Source organism: Terrapene carolina, unplaced genomic scaffold, assembly GCF_002925995.2.
Source record: "Terrapene carolina triunguis isolate 2854851 unplaced genomic scaffold, T_m_triunguis-2.0 Scaffold88, whole genome shotgun sequence".
Taxonomy (NCBI): domain Eukaryota; kingdom Metazoa; phylum Chordata; order Testudines; family Emydidae; genus Terrapene; species Terrapene triunguis.
In genome coordinates, this window is record NW_020664439.1 from 43004669 (window position 1) to 43019256 (window position 14588).

Here is a 14588-nt window from a genome sequence, read left to right on the forward strand (position 1 = left end):
TGGCTGGGAGTGGAAGGGAGGAGGGGGCGGAGTTAGGGTGGAGAAGGGGCGGGGCTGGGGTGGGGAAATGGGCGGGGCCAGGGCCCGTGGAGGGTCCTCTTTTTTTATTTATGAGATATGGTAACCCTAATTGTGAGGAACACATGGAATTTAGCCAGGACACTGATAATTAGCACCTCCTCACTGTGCAATGATATTTTTAATTATGTTTAAGCTAATTTGGTGAGTTGCAGGTGTGCAACCTCTATGCTACACTAAATACTTTATCAGCTGGGCCTTTTGTTAGAGGTAGGCCTGAATCCAAAGCCCAGGGGCAAATTGCCAGCAGGGACAATGAACTATGGAGTTCAAATCTAGATCTGAATTTTGTAACTGGCTCGTCTCTCTAGAATAAGATGAATCAAAGCCACAGATCTACACAGCCTCAAACTTTGAAGGGTTCAGAATCCTATCCTGAACCAACTGTTGGCGCTCAAGCCCATCTTTGCACCTGATAGCGCAGCAGTTGTATCAATGCTTTCCAGGGCCTAAAGTGGGCTGTATGAATTTCAGCCTTACCTGCATTGAAGCTTTGGTAACGTTGAGGACAGAGAAAGAATGAGCTTGCTCACTTTCCTTGTTGAATTTGGCCAGGCTCACAACAGCAGTTTCCAGATACTTGGGCTCCGTTGGACAGCCAGGGACTGGACAGTCAGGGCAAATCCTTAAAAATGAGCTTGATGGAACTTTGTCGAAAATAACAAATACACGTTGATAAGGTAGGTTTCAAAACACTACAGTCCCATTGACAGATATAGGTAGGTAGGCAGGTTGATGTGCCTATTTCGTGCTTATTTATTTCTTTAGGGTTTCAAGCCCCAGCCCCACACATGCCCTTGGCATTTCACACAATTTCAAACAACAATATTTGATACAAGGTTATAGCCATTGACCTAGTAATTGAACTGTCATGTGACCCCCCCCCACTAATCAACCCCCACAAATCCACCTCATCAGCTTGCCCCCTCGCCAAACACTGTCACTCTGGGCAGTGGTTCTCAACCTATTTACCATTGTGGCCCACATATGCAGCTCTCTATGTGTTATGTGGACTGCATCTACACAATATATTTACTACCAGTATGGTCCTGAGAATGTCACATGGGCTGCAGCTATGTGCTGATTGGGCTGCAAGCAGCCCCTGGGTTGAGAACCACTACTCTGGAGACTCTGATGGCTTTTGCCTCAGAGTTCCCCACCCCACTGCTTAGAGAGAGGTCGCAATGGCACAAAGGGCTCAGAATCCCTGCTCTGCTTGGCAGCCAGCCAAAGAAAGCCCTTAAAGTGTGCAGCTCTGGCCAGGAAGGGGCATATAGCCAGAGCACCCAGAGGATCTAATTGGCAGTCTCCATCACCAAGGCTCCCTTAGAGCACCAGATGCACTTTAAAGTTTATTTCTCCTCCTGGAAACCGCAGAGAAGATAGTGGTGCAACACCCCTTGCATTTCCCTTGGGGATGCCTCCCATGCACGCTGCACATACACACCATCCCCCCTCACAGAGGGCTGTGGTCCCTGCTGGCAATTTGCACCCCCTGCATCAATGGGGGCAAATCAAACCCAGAGTTTGTAACTTATTGAGAAGTGTCAATAGATGAGCCCAAACCATAATGTTCAGCCCCTTATAGACCTAGGAGTCAGTTGTGAGATCTAGATACAGACACTGGCAAAGATCAGGAGTGTTTATATCTGTGGTTTTGGCTTGGACTCATCTCTAGTGTGAAAAGTCTATCAGGGCAGATGCTCCAAAGGGAACCAAGAGACTGGGAAGTGGGTCTCTCCAAAGGCTCTTGTGGCATTATCCTGGTGGATTTCCCGCAGAAAAATGAAAATGTGAAAAACACCCCTGAAGAGAGTGACATAAATGGGAGTTTTGCCTGAATATGGGTGAAGGATCCCACCTACTTTTGTTTAGCAGAAGCATCATGAAATAACACTAATAATTTGGGGGGAGTTTGCTATCCCATGTCCATTGCTGTCCCATGCCATATTGATTACCAGAGGATACATGCTGGAAATAATAATACATTTCATTTTTCTGCAGCATGCTAGGTGCTTTGCAGAAATATTCAATAATCTCAATTGAAATATGAGAAGCAATGTGTCTAGTGGTTAAAGCAGGAAACTGAGAGTGAGGAGAAAAGGGTTCTACTCCCAACTCTGTCACTAAGTAGTTATAGGATCTTAGATAAATTGCTTTGTCTCTCTGCTTAGTCTTTTTCCCTAATGGTAAAATTGGGTTTATGATATTTAGCTGCTTTTGTAAAGCATTTGGAGGTCCTTGGATGAAACGAACTGTGTAGATGCAAAGGAATTGCATCATATTCAAAGTGCCATGCCAAATGCACATGTAAAAAGTCTTTCATCCTCTTTTCAGTTGAAAGTCAGAACCTGTCTAGTTATGTGTACCCATGTTGGTCCTAAAAGTCCTCAAGATCAACAGCTTGTATCCTTCTGCCCTGAGAAAGTGAGGTAGGGCAGATGCCATTGAGAGGAAATTACCATGAAACACCATGATGCCGTTTTTAGTCACTTCTCAGAGTAGAGCCACATTTTAAGTAGAGCCCTGCACGGATACAAAATTTGTATCTGCATCTGATCCATGATCCACAAAAATGGTCCCTGGATATCCGTGGATTTGCTGGGCTCTATCTTTAAGCATTAAGAACATAAGAACTGCTTATTAATTTCATTTGGTGGCCCCTCGTTCTTGTGTTATGAGGAGTAAATAACACTTCCTTGTTTTCTTTCTCCACACCAGTCATTTTATAGACCTCTATCATATCCCCCCTTAGTCGTCTCTTTTCCAAGCTGAAAAATCCCAGTCTTATTAATCTCTCCTCATACGGCAGCTGTTCCATACCCCTAATCATTTTTGTTGCCCTTTTCTGAACCTTTTCCAATTCCAATATATCTTTTTTGAGATAGGGTGACCACATCTGCATGCAGTATTCAAGATGTGGGCGTACCATGGATTTATATAGAGGCAATATGATATTTTCTGTCTTATTATCTATCCCTTTCTTGATGATTCCCAACGTTCTGTTTGCTTTTTTGACTGCCGCTGCACATTGGATGTTTTCAGAGAACTATCCATGACTCCAAGATCTCTTTCTTGAGTAGTAACAGCTAATTTAGACCCCATCATTTTATATATATAGTTGGGATTATGTTTTCCAATGTGCATTACTTTGCATTTATCAACACTGAATTTCATCTGCCATTTTGTTGCCCAGTCACCCAGTTTTGAGAGATCCTTTTGTAGCTCTTCGCAGTCTGCCTGGGACCTAACTATCTTGAGTAGTTTTGTATCATCCGTGAATTTTGACACCTCACTGTTTACTCCTTTTTCCAGATTATTTATGAATATGTTAAATAGGACTGGTCCCAGCACAGACCCCTGGGGGACACCACTATTTACCTCTCTCCATTCTGAAAACTGACCATTTATTCCTACCCTTTGTTTCCTATCTTTTAACCAGTTAACAATCCATGAGAGAACCTTCCTTCTTATCCCATGACTACTTACTTTGCTTAAGAGCCTTTGGTGAGGGACCTTGTCAAAGGCTTTCTGAAAATCTAAATACACTATATCCACTGGATCCCCCTTGTCCAGTTGCTTGTTGACCCCCTCAAATAATTCTAGTAGATTGGTGAGGCATGATTTGCCTTTACAAAAACCATGTTGACTCTTCCCCAACAAATTATGTTCATCTATGTGTCTGACAATTTTGTTCTTTACTATTGTTTCAACCAGTTTGCCCGATACTGAAGTCAGGCTTACTGGCCTGTAATTGTCAAGGTCACCTCTGGAACCCTTTCTAAAATTGGCATTGCATTAGCTATCCTCCAGTCATTTGGTACAGAAGCTGATTTAAATGATAGGTTACAGACTACAGTTAGTAGTCCTGCAATTTCACATTTGGGTTCCTTCAGAATTCTTGGGTGAATACCATTTGGTCCTGGTGACTTATTACTGTTTAGTTTATCAATTTGTTCCAAAACCTCCTCTAATGACATCTCAGTCTGGGACAGTTCTTCAGATTTGTCACTTAAAAAAATGTCTCAGGTTTGGGAATCTCCCTCACATCCTCTACCGTGAAGACCAATGCAAAGAATTCATTTAGTTTCTCCGCAACGGCCTTATCATCCTTGAGTGCTCCTTTAGCACCTCCATCGTCCTGGGGCCCCACTGGTTGTTTAGCTGGCTTCCTGCTTCTGATGTACTTAAAAAATTGTTTGCTGTTACTTTCTGAGTCTTTGGCTAGTTGTTCTTCAAATTCTTTTTTGGCCTTCCTAATTATATTTTTACACTTCATTTGCCAGAGTTTATGCTCCTTTGTATTTTCCTCACTAGGATTTAACTTCCCCTTTTTAAAGGATGCCTTTTTGCCTCTCACTGCTTCTCTTACTTTGTTGTTTAGCCACAGTGGCTCTTTTCTGGTTCTCTTACTAGGTGTTTTAATTTGGGGGATACATTTAAGTTGAACCTCTATTATGGTGTCTTTAAAAAGTTTCCATGCAATCCTTCCATGCTCCCCCCATCTTTTCTGATAAGAAACATATTAAGAATAACATACCTGGCTGTAAGGTGCACTCATAGCTTTGCAGGTGAACAATTCTCCTTGGCTTGTTAATGTAGAGGGTTGCTTTACACTGCCCAAAAACCTAAAGAAATATAAATATGTGCTATGACTGTAGGTGGAATTTAGCTTTGCAACCTGTCAGTAGCCATAGAGCCTCTAAACAGTGCATTCTTCTCCATACAGTTATATAATGCTTTCCAAAGACCGATTTTGCATTAGTGTTCAGCTGAGATTTAACACGTTTATCACCTGAAAAGACCTTTGAGAATTAAAAAGCCAGATCCTCAGCTGCTATAAATCAACGTAATTCTATGGACGTCAGGGGAGCTATGCCCGTTTACACCCGTTTAGAATCTGACCAGTAGGTTCAGATTCTCAGTTGGCCACTAAGTACAGCTGAGAAGAGGGAGTACAAAGGAGCTGGTTTTGGCTCCCTGATCATCGGGCTGGTGCTACATCTGCGCACTGCCAGTTAGCTGCCCAGCCTCCCCCCATTTCTTCTGGCAACTGGGGATTGCGGGGGTGCACTGGCACATTGCCTTTTTCCTGGCTTTGCCCCCTCCATTGGGGACCTTGAGGGGTGTATACACAGAGCCCAACCATCTGAAAACAGCTGGAGCTCAGCACAGTGGAAATGTCCCACCCACTCCCGCTATCTTCCAGCCATGAGTCTGACCCTTTTCCATGCTGTGTTGGTAGCAAGGAGGGAGAATGGCATAAAAGTCTGTACATCAGCTCTATGGCACTGGAGGATCACCCTCATACTACAGTGAGCCTGGGTTGATTATGCTGGCTTTAGCATGAATTTATACCAGTGTATTAAAAGAATCTCACCCAGTCTGTTCATCCTATCAGTGACTTTAAATGTTAATGCTCAGGTGGCCAATTCAGTATTTCCCCTTGTGGGATCAAGGCACATGAGCTGGGAGCTTCAGAAATCTTCTGATGAACAGTGTCCATTGGGGCCACTCACCCTTCACTGTCTCTCCCTTTGTGGAGGGCTCCAGAGGTATAAAAGAGGCGGAACCCAACTGCCCATCAGTTCCTTCTAACCGCCAAAGGAGCTGCTGTGATGGTCAGGACATTTTTATTTTTGAATTTCAGGTTTTTGTTTTAAAAAAATAAAAACTGTTTGACAAAAACCAAACATTTTAGTTTGTTTGTTTTTAACCAAAACCTGAATATTTTCATCAGATGCTAAAACAGTCTTTCATGCAGAATTCCTTTCCCATGAAAATATTTTGTCAAAAAAGTGTTGACTGGCTCTAGCAGTGAGCCCAGGCTGCTTGCTGCATCCGTGAGGCTTAGCTTGTTGTTTGTTCTTTCTCTTTACTTTTTCAGGCCTCTAGTTAGTTAGATTGTCAGAACAAAAACAAGCATTAAGATGAATAAAGCGAGTCTCTTTCATTCCTCCTTTGTCAGGCTATTTTCCGAGAAACCCTTACAGGGATTCTAAACACGCATATTTACCAGTAACTGCTTATTAGATCTGGTTGGAAAAAAATGGTTGAAATTTTGAATTTGAGAACTCTTATAAACTGGTTGGGAAACAGGGAAATATTTTCATGGAAATGTTTTACAAATATTTTTTATTAAAAAGTTTCAAATTTTTAACCAGCCGACTGCTTATAAGAACCATCTGTGCAAGGATCTTTGCTTCCTTCAATAATACCTGAGCCATATGCTCCCATGTACACGTAAATCTAAAAATAAATAAATAAAATAAATCCTTACAGTTTGATGGGTAGGTCTGTTCTTACAATCCTTCCACAACCTTCTGCTGAGTACATGGCAGTCAGTTTCTACCACATCCAAGGTGAGATAGAAGACAGAACCAGCGATTCTCTAAACACAGCAAAAAAGGGGTTATGTCACAATTTCACCCATCACAAAGAAAAGAGGATAACAATGAGGGATGGACAAATGTCAAAAAGTTCATACAAGCACCCCCCAAAAAGCTGGAAATGTTGTGGGCCAAATCTTCAGCTAGTGTAAATCAGCATATGCCAGCTGAGGATCTGGCCTGTAAGAACATGCTGTCTTGAAATATTTCTAATGCTTCCAGCCCTCAGTGAGGTCAGAATTATTGCAAGAACAGCCTTTCTTTGAGTTATTTTCACACTTCCTGTTCTGGTGCCAGCCAGAACCCAAGAATGAGGATGAACCACGGTAATGGGAAATTGTTTTTAAAATAGTTAACAGAACTTTATGGTTTGGTTGAAATTTAGGTCTGTTCTAATTTAAGTGAAAACAAAAGAATTATCTACAGGTATGTTGTGTCAGTAAATAAAGAATGTATATTGTTGAAGTTGACATTTCCTAGCATGCATGGGGCATATGACATCATAGATTCATAGATTCTAGGTGTCAAGGCTGTATCCCCACTTTGAACTTTAGGGTACAAATGTAGGGGCCTGCATGAAAACTTCTAAGCTTATCTACCAGCTTAGCTTTGGTCCGCTGCCACCATCACAAGAATTCCCTCCCTGGGAAGCCTTGAGAAACCTTTCACCAATTCCCTGGTGAACACAGATCCAAACCCCCTTGGATCTTAAAACAAGGAGAAATTAACCATCCCCCCTCCTTCCTTCCACCCTCCTTTCACCAACTCCTGGTGAATACAGATCCAAACCCCCTTGGATCTTAAAACAAGGAGAAATCAATCTGGTTCTTAAAAAAAGAAGGCTTTTAATTAAAGAAAAAGGTAAGAATCATCTCTGTAAAATCAGTATGGAGAATAGCTTTACAGGGTAATCAAACTTAAAGAGCTCAGAGCACCCCCCTCTGTCTTAGGTTCAAAGTACAGCAAACAAAGATACACACTCTGGTAAAAAGGTACATTTACAAGTTGAGAAAACAAAGTAAATCTAAGACGCCTTGCCTGTCTTTTTACTTACAAGTTTGAAATAGGAGAGACTTGTTTAGAAAGATGGGGAGAACCTGGATTGATGTCTGGTCCCTCTCAGTCCCAAGAGCGAACCACCCCTTAAAACAAAGAGCACACACACACAAAAGCCTTTCCCCCCCCCCCAAGATTTGAAAGTATCTTGCCCCCTTATTGGTCCTTCGGGTCAGGTGTCAGTCAGGTTACCCGAGCTTCTTAACCCTTTACAGGTAAAAGGATTTGGAGTCTCTGTACACAGGAGAGCTGTTTCCCTTCCCTTTATAGTTATGACACTAGGACTGGAAGGGACCTTGAGAGGTCATCGAGTCCAGTCCCCTGCCCGCATGGCAGGACCAAAATACTGTCTAGACCATAATCTAGATCAGAAGCATGCTGCAGGCTAGAACACTGGACTCGGACTCAGGAAACCTAGGTTCTATTCCTTGCTTGGCCCCTGGCCTGCTGGGTGACGTTGGACAAGTCATTTCCCTCCTCTGTGCCCAAGTTTCCCATCTGTAAAATGTGATGTTGATACTGATCTCCCTGGTAAAGTGCTTTTGAGATCTATTGAAGGAAAATGCTGTATGAGATCTAGGTATTATTATGGAAAGAGGCACTGCAGGCATCTCCTGTGCATTGCCATCACTGTACAGATACACTATCATGTTTATTTGCTGCTATAAATGTTCCACTGGAAGAAAAACCATCTCAATGGTTCGCCTCAGGACAATGGATATAGTGCACGTGGGTTAGAGAATGCTGGTCCTTCTGTGGATGACATCAGATGTGACTTTTACTTTGTGCATGGCACCTAGGCACTGCAGTGACACACGGCTTTAAAATGTAATGGCTAGTGGCTAATTTAGATTACAGATTAGACCAGTGGTTCTCAACCGATTTACCTTTGTGGGCCGCATATGCAGCTCTCTATGTGTTATGTGGGCCGGATCCACTCAATATATATATTACCTGTATGGCCCTGAGGATGTCACATGGGCCGCAGCTGTGTGCTGTTTGGGCCGCGGATGGAGAACCACTGGATTAGACAGACAGTAAAATCAGTCAAAGTTCTGCACATTTCAGTGTTTTTTGTCTCTGTGTGCAGCATTTGGGAGCCAGATTCATTATTTTTGAATATATCTTGTCTTAGAAAAACATTCTTCTGAATATCACAGGTGAGCAGATAGGAATGGAGGGATGTATAAAGAATCTGAAGTTGGTATTTGAGCTTCCAAATTAGTCACCCAAGTATTTTGGAGCACACACATTCTGCATCAAACAGGTGTATTTGCGCTCAAACACATGTTCAATGTCAGATATGTCTATTCCGCTGAATCACACAGACTGGTTTTGAAGCTTGGTGAATTCTGGAATATTTAAGTGCTTAAATACAATCAAACTGAACCAAAATCCTTCTCTTACCCTGCCCAAGCTCCAGTACTGGACCAGTTCTAACAGACAGAAGGACTATGAGTATACTATACAGTCCATGTCAGTTTTATGTACTGACTTTCAGATGCATCAGCCTCCAGTGGGGAAAGGCTAGTTCAGAATTTATTCAGTGGTGAGCAGATCACAGAGCATTTCATTACTCTTATTTTTTATCTCATAAATAAGATTATTAAGAAGGAACTGTTTGAGATCTGTTCAGTATTGGATAACGCCTGATTTCTGTTTTCTACATCGGCATATCCCTTGCTTTGATTCTGCTGACACTAACACCACCCAGGGGTGAAAATAACTTAAGGGACTTACTTGTATGGCCTCAACCAGAAGGGGCGGGGCCTCAGGTGGAAGGGGCGGGGCCTTTAAATCCACAGACCCATTAAATCGCCAATGCTACCCCGTGGCTCCGGCAGCGATTTAAAGGGCCTGGGGCTCCGACTGCGGTAGCGGCGGCCAGGAGCCGTGGGCCTTTAAATCGCTGCTGGAGTCCTGGGGCTACCCCAGGGCTCCGGCAGCGGGCCTCTGGCAGCGATTTAAAGGGCCAGGGGCTCCGGCTGCTGCCGGGAGTCCAGGGCCCTTTTAAATTGCCAGCCTGGGGAAGCTGCCCCCTGGCGGTACGGTCGGCTGTGTACTGGCTCTTGCCGGTACGCCATACCGGACCGTACTGGCTTACTTTCACCTCTGACACCACCAGTCTTGGAGCCAGAAGGGAATTGGCAATCACAGGTCAGCAACTCTTGCGGGGGACAGGGGACCTGTTAAAAACAGTAAAAGAAGAAAGTTCCAATATCTAATGATGACTTAAGATCTAGTTAAAAACCTGTCACTGAAGTACATTGATCGTCATTTCCTGTGAATGAAGGGCTCTGTCCTACTCCCGTTTGAGTCAATGGCAAAAGTCTTAGAGTAGGATCAAGCCACAAATCAGTTAGGGGCAGATTTGAATCTGAAGGCATACTGAAAATGTTTTCATCATAGGTAGTGATCACAAAAATGAGGGGGAAAGAGAGAGTGTGGCTTTTCCACTGATTTAAAACACAGGCAAAGAAAAAGTTTCTCAACCCTTTCTGAGGAACAAAGGTGTCAATGGGATCTATTAACATTTTTGAATAACATGGCTTATTTGAATGCACACTGTATGTTCCATTTTCACAGCGACACAAATGTGGTACAGTCTCAGTAGTGCTGTTTGTGCTTTTGGCTCAGATGCTGGGTTTAGTTGATCTATTTTGCTGTTATATACTGTGGTTTTGTACATTTTTTAGAAATAAAAGAGTAATAATCAGTAAAAAAAACCCAAACAAACCAGGACACAAGCTACGCCTTAAAGGTAAAGAGTGAAGAGGCAATGGAAGTGAGTGAGAGACAATATTGAAAAAGAGGCCCAGATTCTCCCCTGTGCTGAGACATGCCTGGCACAGGAGGAGGGGGATGGACCCATCAGGGAGCAAGTGCCTGATGGCACATCTGCATCAGCCCTGTCATAAATTAGAGTAGCCTGGGGGCTGCTGTAATTTATGTCATCTGGCAGTAGGCCCCAGTGGACCATTCTTTAGCTGGGGATTGCCAGAGCGCACTGTGCTCTAGCCATACCCACAACATACCTCTGATATGCCCATTGTGACGGAGTCAGTTCAGGGAGTAGCATTGGTAATATCTGTGCTGGTTCTATGCCAGCTGAGAGTGATTCCATGTGGGAAACTCTCGGCTGACCTAATCTGGTTGCTTTCTGGTCACTTTGAGCCACCTGAGCAGTGCAAAGGGTAGAGAATCTGGCTCAAAGAGCACTGGAATATGTGTGCAACTTTATTGACCCAGTTCCTGATCACTGGCGGATAAATTTAACCATGGCATTTTCCTGGGCGGGTTGCTGGAGAAGCTGTGTCTTGGTGGGCAGGAAATAGTGACAAGTCCTAGTAGATGTGGGAGATCTTTAAATATGTGGCAATGGAATTTCTATTCAGTTACAGCGCTCTAGCCATTAAACAATGCAAGCAAGTGCACAGATATTATATCAGTGTGCCGTAGAGGAAGGGGGTGTTACTACCATGGTTATACAGTGCCTTACTTATCGGGGCCTGGCACATTGATCCTGGCTGGGCCTCCTACATGTTATTGCAATACAAACAATAATAAATAAAATAGTCACACAGAGATATACTTTCCCCTTAGATCTACATTTATTTTTAAATCCAGTCTGATTTTTACCTGTGACCTGGTTTCAAAGCTCTCTTGGCAAGTCAGTCTTCAATGAGGTGCCCAATTGTATGTGAAAAAATTCCCTGGGCCCAATACACTATTGCTTTGCACCTTGTATAAGCAAGTACATCTGAGCCAAGTGGGTGTACAATGTTATTAAATGACAATGGTGGTGTTTCACTCCCACTGGACAGATGCCAATGACAGTACTACCGGTAGGTGCGTGGCCAGAGAGAATCAGATCCTCCTGCTTCCAATAGTCCTACTTGCTTTAAATTGCTCTTGTGAAATTATTTCCATTCATTTGTGGGTCAAGTTGCCACTGCTCTGAGAGTCGTAGGAAAATTTAGCTCTTCACATTTTCTACACAGCAGAATTAATTCCCAGCCTTTGTGAAATGTCTTTCTGAGCATTCCCTGGTTCAAACCCCCATTGCTACGGCAACTGGACAGTATGCAGAAAGTATACCCCCCTCCCCAGGACAAACACTACCCTAGAATGAGAGGGCTCCTTACCTGGGGCTGTTCTTGGACGCTGAAAATTCGATAGAGACCAAGCACGTAGCCTTCTCTTTGGTTGGCATTGATCTGGCGCAGAGCCAGATCCGCAGCTGCCTCTACCGCAGAGTCATTACACGCAGGGGAAAGTAACAGAGGTGGCGGTTCCACGAATGGAGGAGAGACAGCCCAGGAGCCTAGCAACTGAATGCCAAAGAGAAGCAAAACAAGCAGGGCCATTCTGCTAAGAAAACCAGAGAGGCAGATCAGAAATGCTATAACCTCTAGGAAGCCACAAGACAGAGGCCAGGGCCAGCATGCAAGAATAAACGTTTGAAGTGGAATCAGGCCTCTTTATATACTTTGTTGTATCCTCCTCAAATAACACACTGACCATCACCTTTAAACCTGCATACAGGGCAACTACAAACACCAAGTCAATGATTAGAAGGTTGTACATTCAGTGTAGCTGCTTGTAGACCAAGGCCAAATTCTGCCCTTGGTTTCACGTGTCCAAGGTGGATTTCATTGAGCAGGCCACATACATTTAACCTCGCTGATTAAAATCGGTCTGTATGCTGTACTCTGAGAGCAAGCTCTGTTATAAAACCAAGGACCAATCTCCCATTGGCTTTAACAGAAACAGGATCAGGACCAAAGTTTGGTAACTGAATTTACACTTTTTGTTTTATTAATTAAATATATATAGAAAAAATAAAATAACAAGCCTTTGTAAAACGTACAGCGCCATCTGTGTTTGAGATGGAGAATGCAGACCTGCCTATCAGTAAGAGATAATATAATAATAGAGACTTGGCCTAAAAAGACCGATGGGCCATACCATGTTGCTTGTTTTTAAGCAGAACTCTCCACTGGCTTCAGTGGGGAGTTATGCTGATAATTCATTGCCGTGAACCTGAAGTGCAAAATGCTTCCCAGACACGGTCCCTGCCCCAACAAACTGAAATACTATTTGTAGACATGACGCAAAAGGAGAGCTACTGCCATAGGTGGGAGAAGATAGGAAGATGAGTGGACAAAGGTTATCAAAATAAGGTCATGCAGTTACATGTCTTGTTACAAAACAAACACAAAGCAACTTCTCCCCAACCCACTAACGTCTCCTTCCCGGGGCTGTTGCCCTCTTACTCAGCCCACACCTCCTTCTTCACTGTCTGACACCCACCCGCTACCTGACCCTCCCTGCTCATCCCTCATCCTCTCTGTCATCATCCAACCACCTCTCCTCACTATGCAAACCTCCAGCTTTACCCCATCCTCTCCTGCCATCCGACTCTCCACCATCACTCCAGTGACATCCCAGGCAATTCATCCTGCAAACATGCAGTACCTCCCCCTAACAATCAGCACAAGTCCCCCTCCCCTCCACATTACTGCTGATTGCGACGGCTGCTCTAATTTCCGCCTCTCCCTTCCCCCATGTGAACAGATACCTGGAATTGTCTCATTGTGGTGCTCAGGTGGACGCAGGTGCCTATTAGCAGGACACCAGATAACCCCGATACTAATAAAAACACACAGCGACATTTCTGTTCGCCATGGGCCAAACCCAGTGCTGATACTGCTGGAAATTACACATCAGGTGTGAGCTGGCCAGAAACCGGGTGTACGTGGTAAACCGTCTCACTGGCATTGATGAATCCATGCCCAGGGATTGCAGGGGAGGAGCTACCAGAAAAAGCAACTAGTAGGAGAGCATAGGATAAACTAAAGGGAGGGGATGCTTTATCTTACAGCCTTTAGGCAAAGGCATCCTGCTAACACCCCCCCTTGGTGGCTGTGGAAATTACACTTGTGTTACACACTCATTTAATGCCGTCTTGGTGCAACAAACACGACTTTGCACTTTTACCCATTTTCTGACCAATTTACACCACCATTTATGTCACTGCTAAATTTGGCCCACAGGCCAAATAGGAGTGGCAGCTCCTTACACCAGGTCTGGTGTTCAAAGACAGCATGATTGTCCCCCTAACACAGACGTGAGCAAACTATGGCCCGCGGGCCACATCCGGCCTGCGGGACCGTCCTGCCCGGCCCCTAACCGCCTGGCTGGGGAGCCTAGTCCCTGGCCCCTCCCCCACTGTCCCCCCTTCCCCCGCAGCCACACCGCTGCGTGGGCTGCCCTGTGGCCCGCCGCTCCCGCTGGGCAGCGTGGGGAGCGCAGCTGGCTCTGGCCGGGTGTCGCGGCTGCGAGCTCCTGCTGCTGGTAAGGGAGCGGGGAGTGGGGGGGTTGGGTAAGGGAGCGGGGGGTGGGGTGGCAGTCAGGGAGGAGGGGGCAGTTGGATGGGGCGGAGGTTCTGGGGGGGCGGTCAGGGGATGGGGAACAGGGAGGGTTGGGAGTGGGAGTCCCGGGGGGCCTGTCAGGGGGCGGGGATGTGGATAGGGGTTGGGAGGGCAGTCACGGGACAGGGAGCTGGGGGGGTTGGATAAGGGGGTGGGATCCCGGGGGGCAGTTAGGGGTGGGGGGTCCCGGGAGGGGGTGGTCAGCGGACAAGGAGCAGAGGGCAGTTGGACAGGCGGTGGGAGTCCTGGGGGGAGCTGTCAGGGGGCGGGGTTGTGGATAGGGTTCGGGGCAGTCAGGGAACAGGGAGCAGGGGGGTTGGATGGGGGCAGGGGTCCCGGGAGAGGGTGGTCAGGGGACAAGGAGCAGGGGGGGTTGGATGGGTTGGGGATTCTGAGGGGGGCAGTCAGGGGGCGGATGGGGGGGGCAGGCTGTTTGGGGAGGCAGAGCCTTCCCTACCCAGCCCTCCATACAGTTGTGCAAGCCCAATGTGGCCCTCGGGCCAAAAAGTTTGCCCACCCCTGCCCTAACACTATCAGCAGACTGGCTCAGAGGAAAGACCACTATCTATTGCAGGGGTCGGCAACGTTTGGCACGCGGCTCGCCAGGGTAAGCACCCTGGCGGGCCGGGCC

The 14588-nt window shown here is 45.5% G+C and overlaps 1 protein-coding gene across 1 annotated transcript; it reads right to left on the bottom strand.

The window, feature by feature from the left end:
• Positions 1–127: 127 nt before the first annotated feature.
• LOC112110545 (fetuin-B-like) lies at positions 128–11991 on the bottom strand. Its single transcript, XM_024205601.2, has 4 exons — positions 11669–11991; positions 6359–6469; positions 4619–4706; positions 128–725 (listed from the first exon to the last, which is right to left on the bottom strand). The coding sequence occupies exons 1-4, from the start codon at positions 11888–11890 to the stop codon at positions 511–513; spliced, it is 636 nt and encodes a 211-aa protein (XP_024061369.1). The 5' UTR covers positions 11891–11991; the 3' UTR covers positions 128–510.
• Positions 11992–14588: the final 2597 nt, after the last annotated feature.

What these genes read in the sequence shown, in the direction of transcription:
- LOC112110545 (XM_024205601.2), bottom strand. Translation starts at nt 11,890, where the DNA reads ATGGCCCTGCTTGTTTTGCTTCTCTTTGGCATTCAGTTGCTAGGCTCC. An exon ending in GCGTCCAAGAACAGCCCCAG is followed by an intron (nt 6,470 to 11,668) that starts GTAAGGAGCCCT and finishes TGCTGTGTTTAG; the next exon opens with AGAATCGCTGGTTCTGTCTT. An exon ending in TGAGTGCACCTTACAGCCAG is followed by an intron (nt 726 to 4,618) that starts GTATGTTATTCT and finishes TTTTCGACAAAG; the next exon opens with TTCCATCAAGCTCATTTTTA.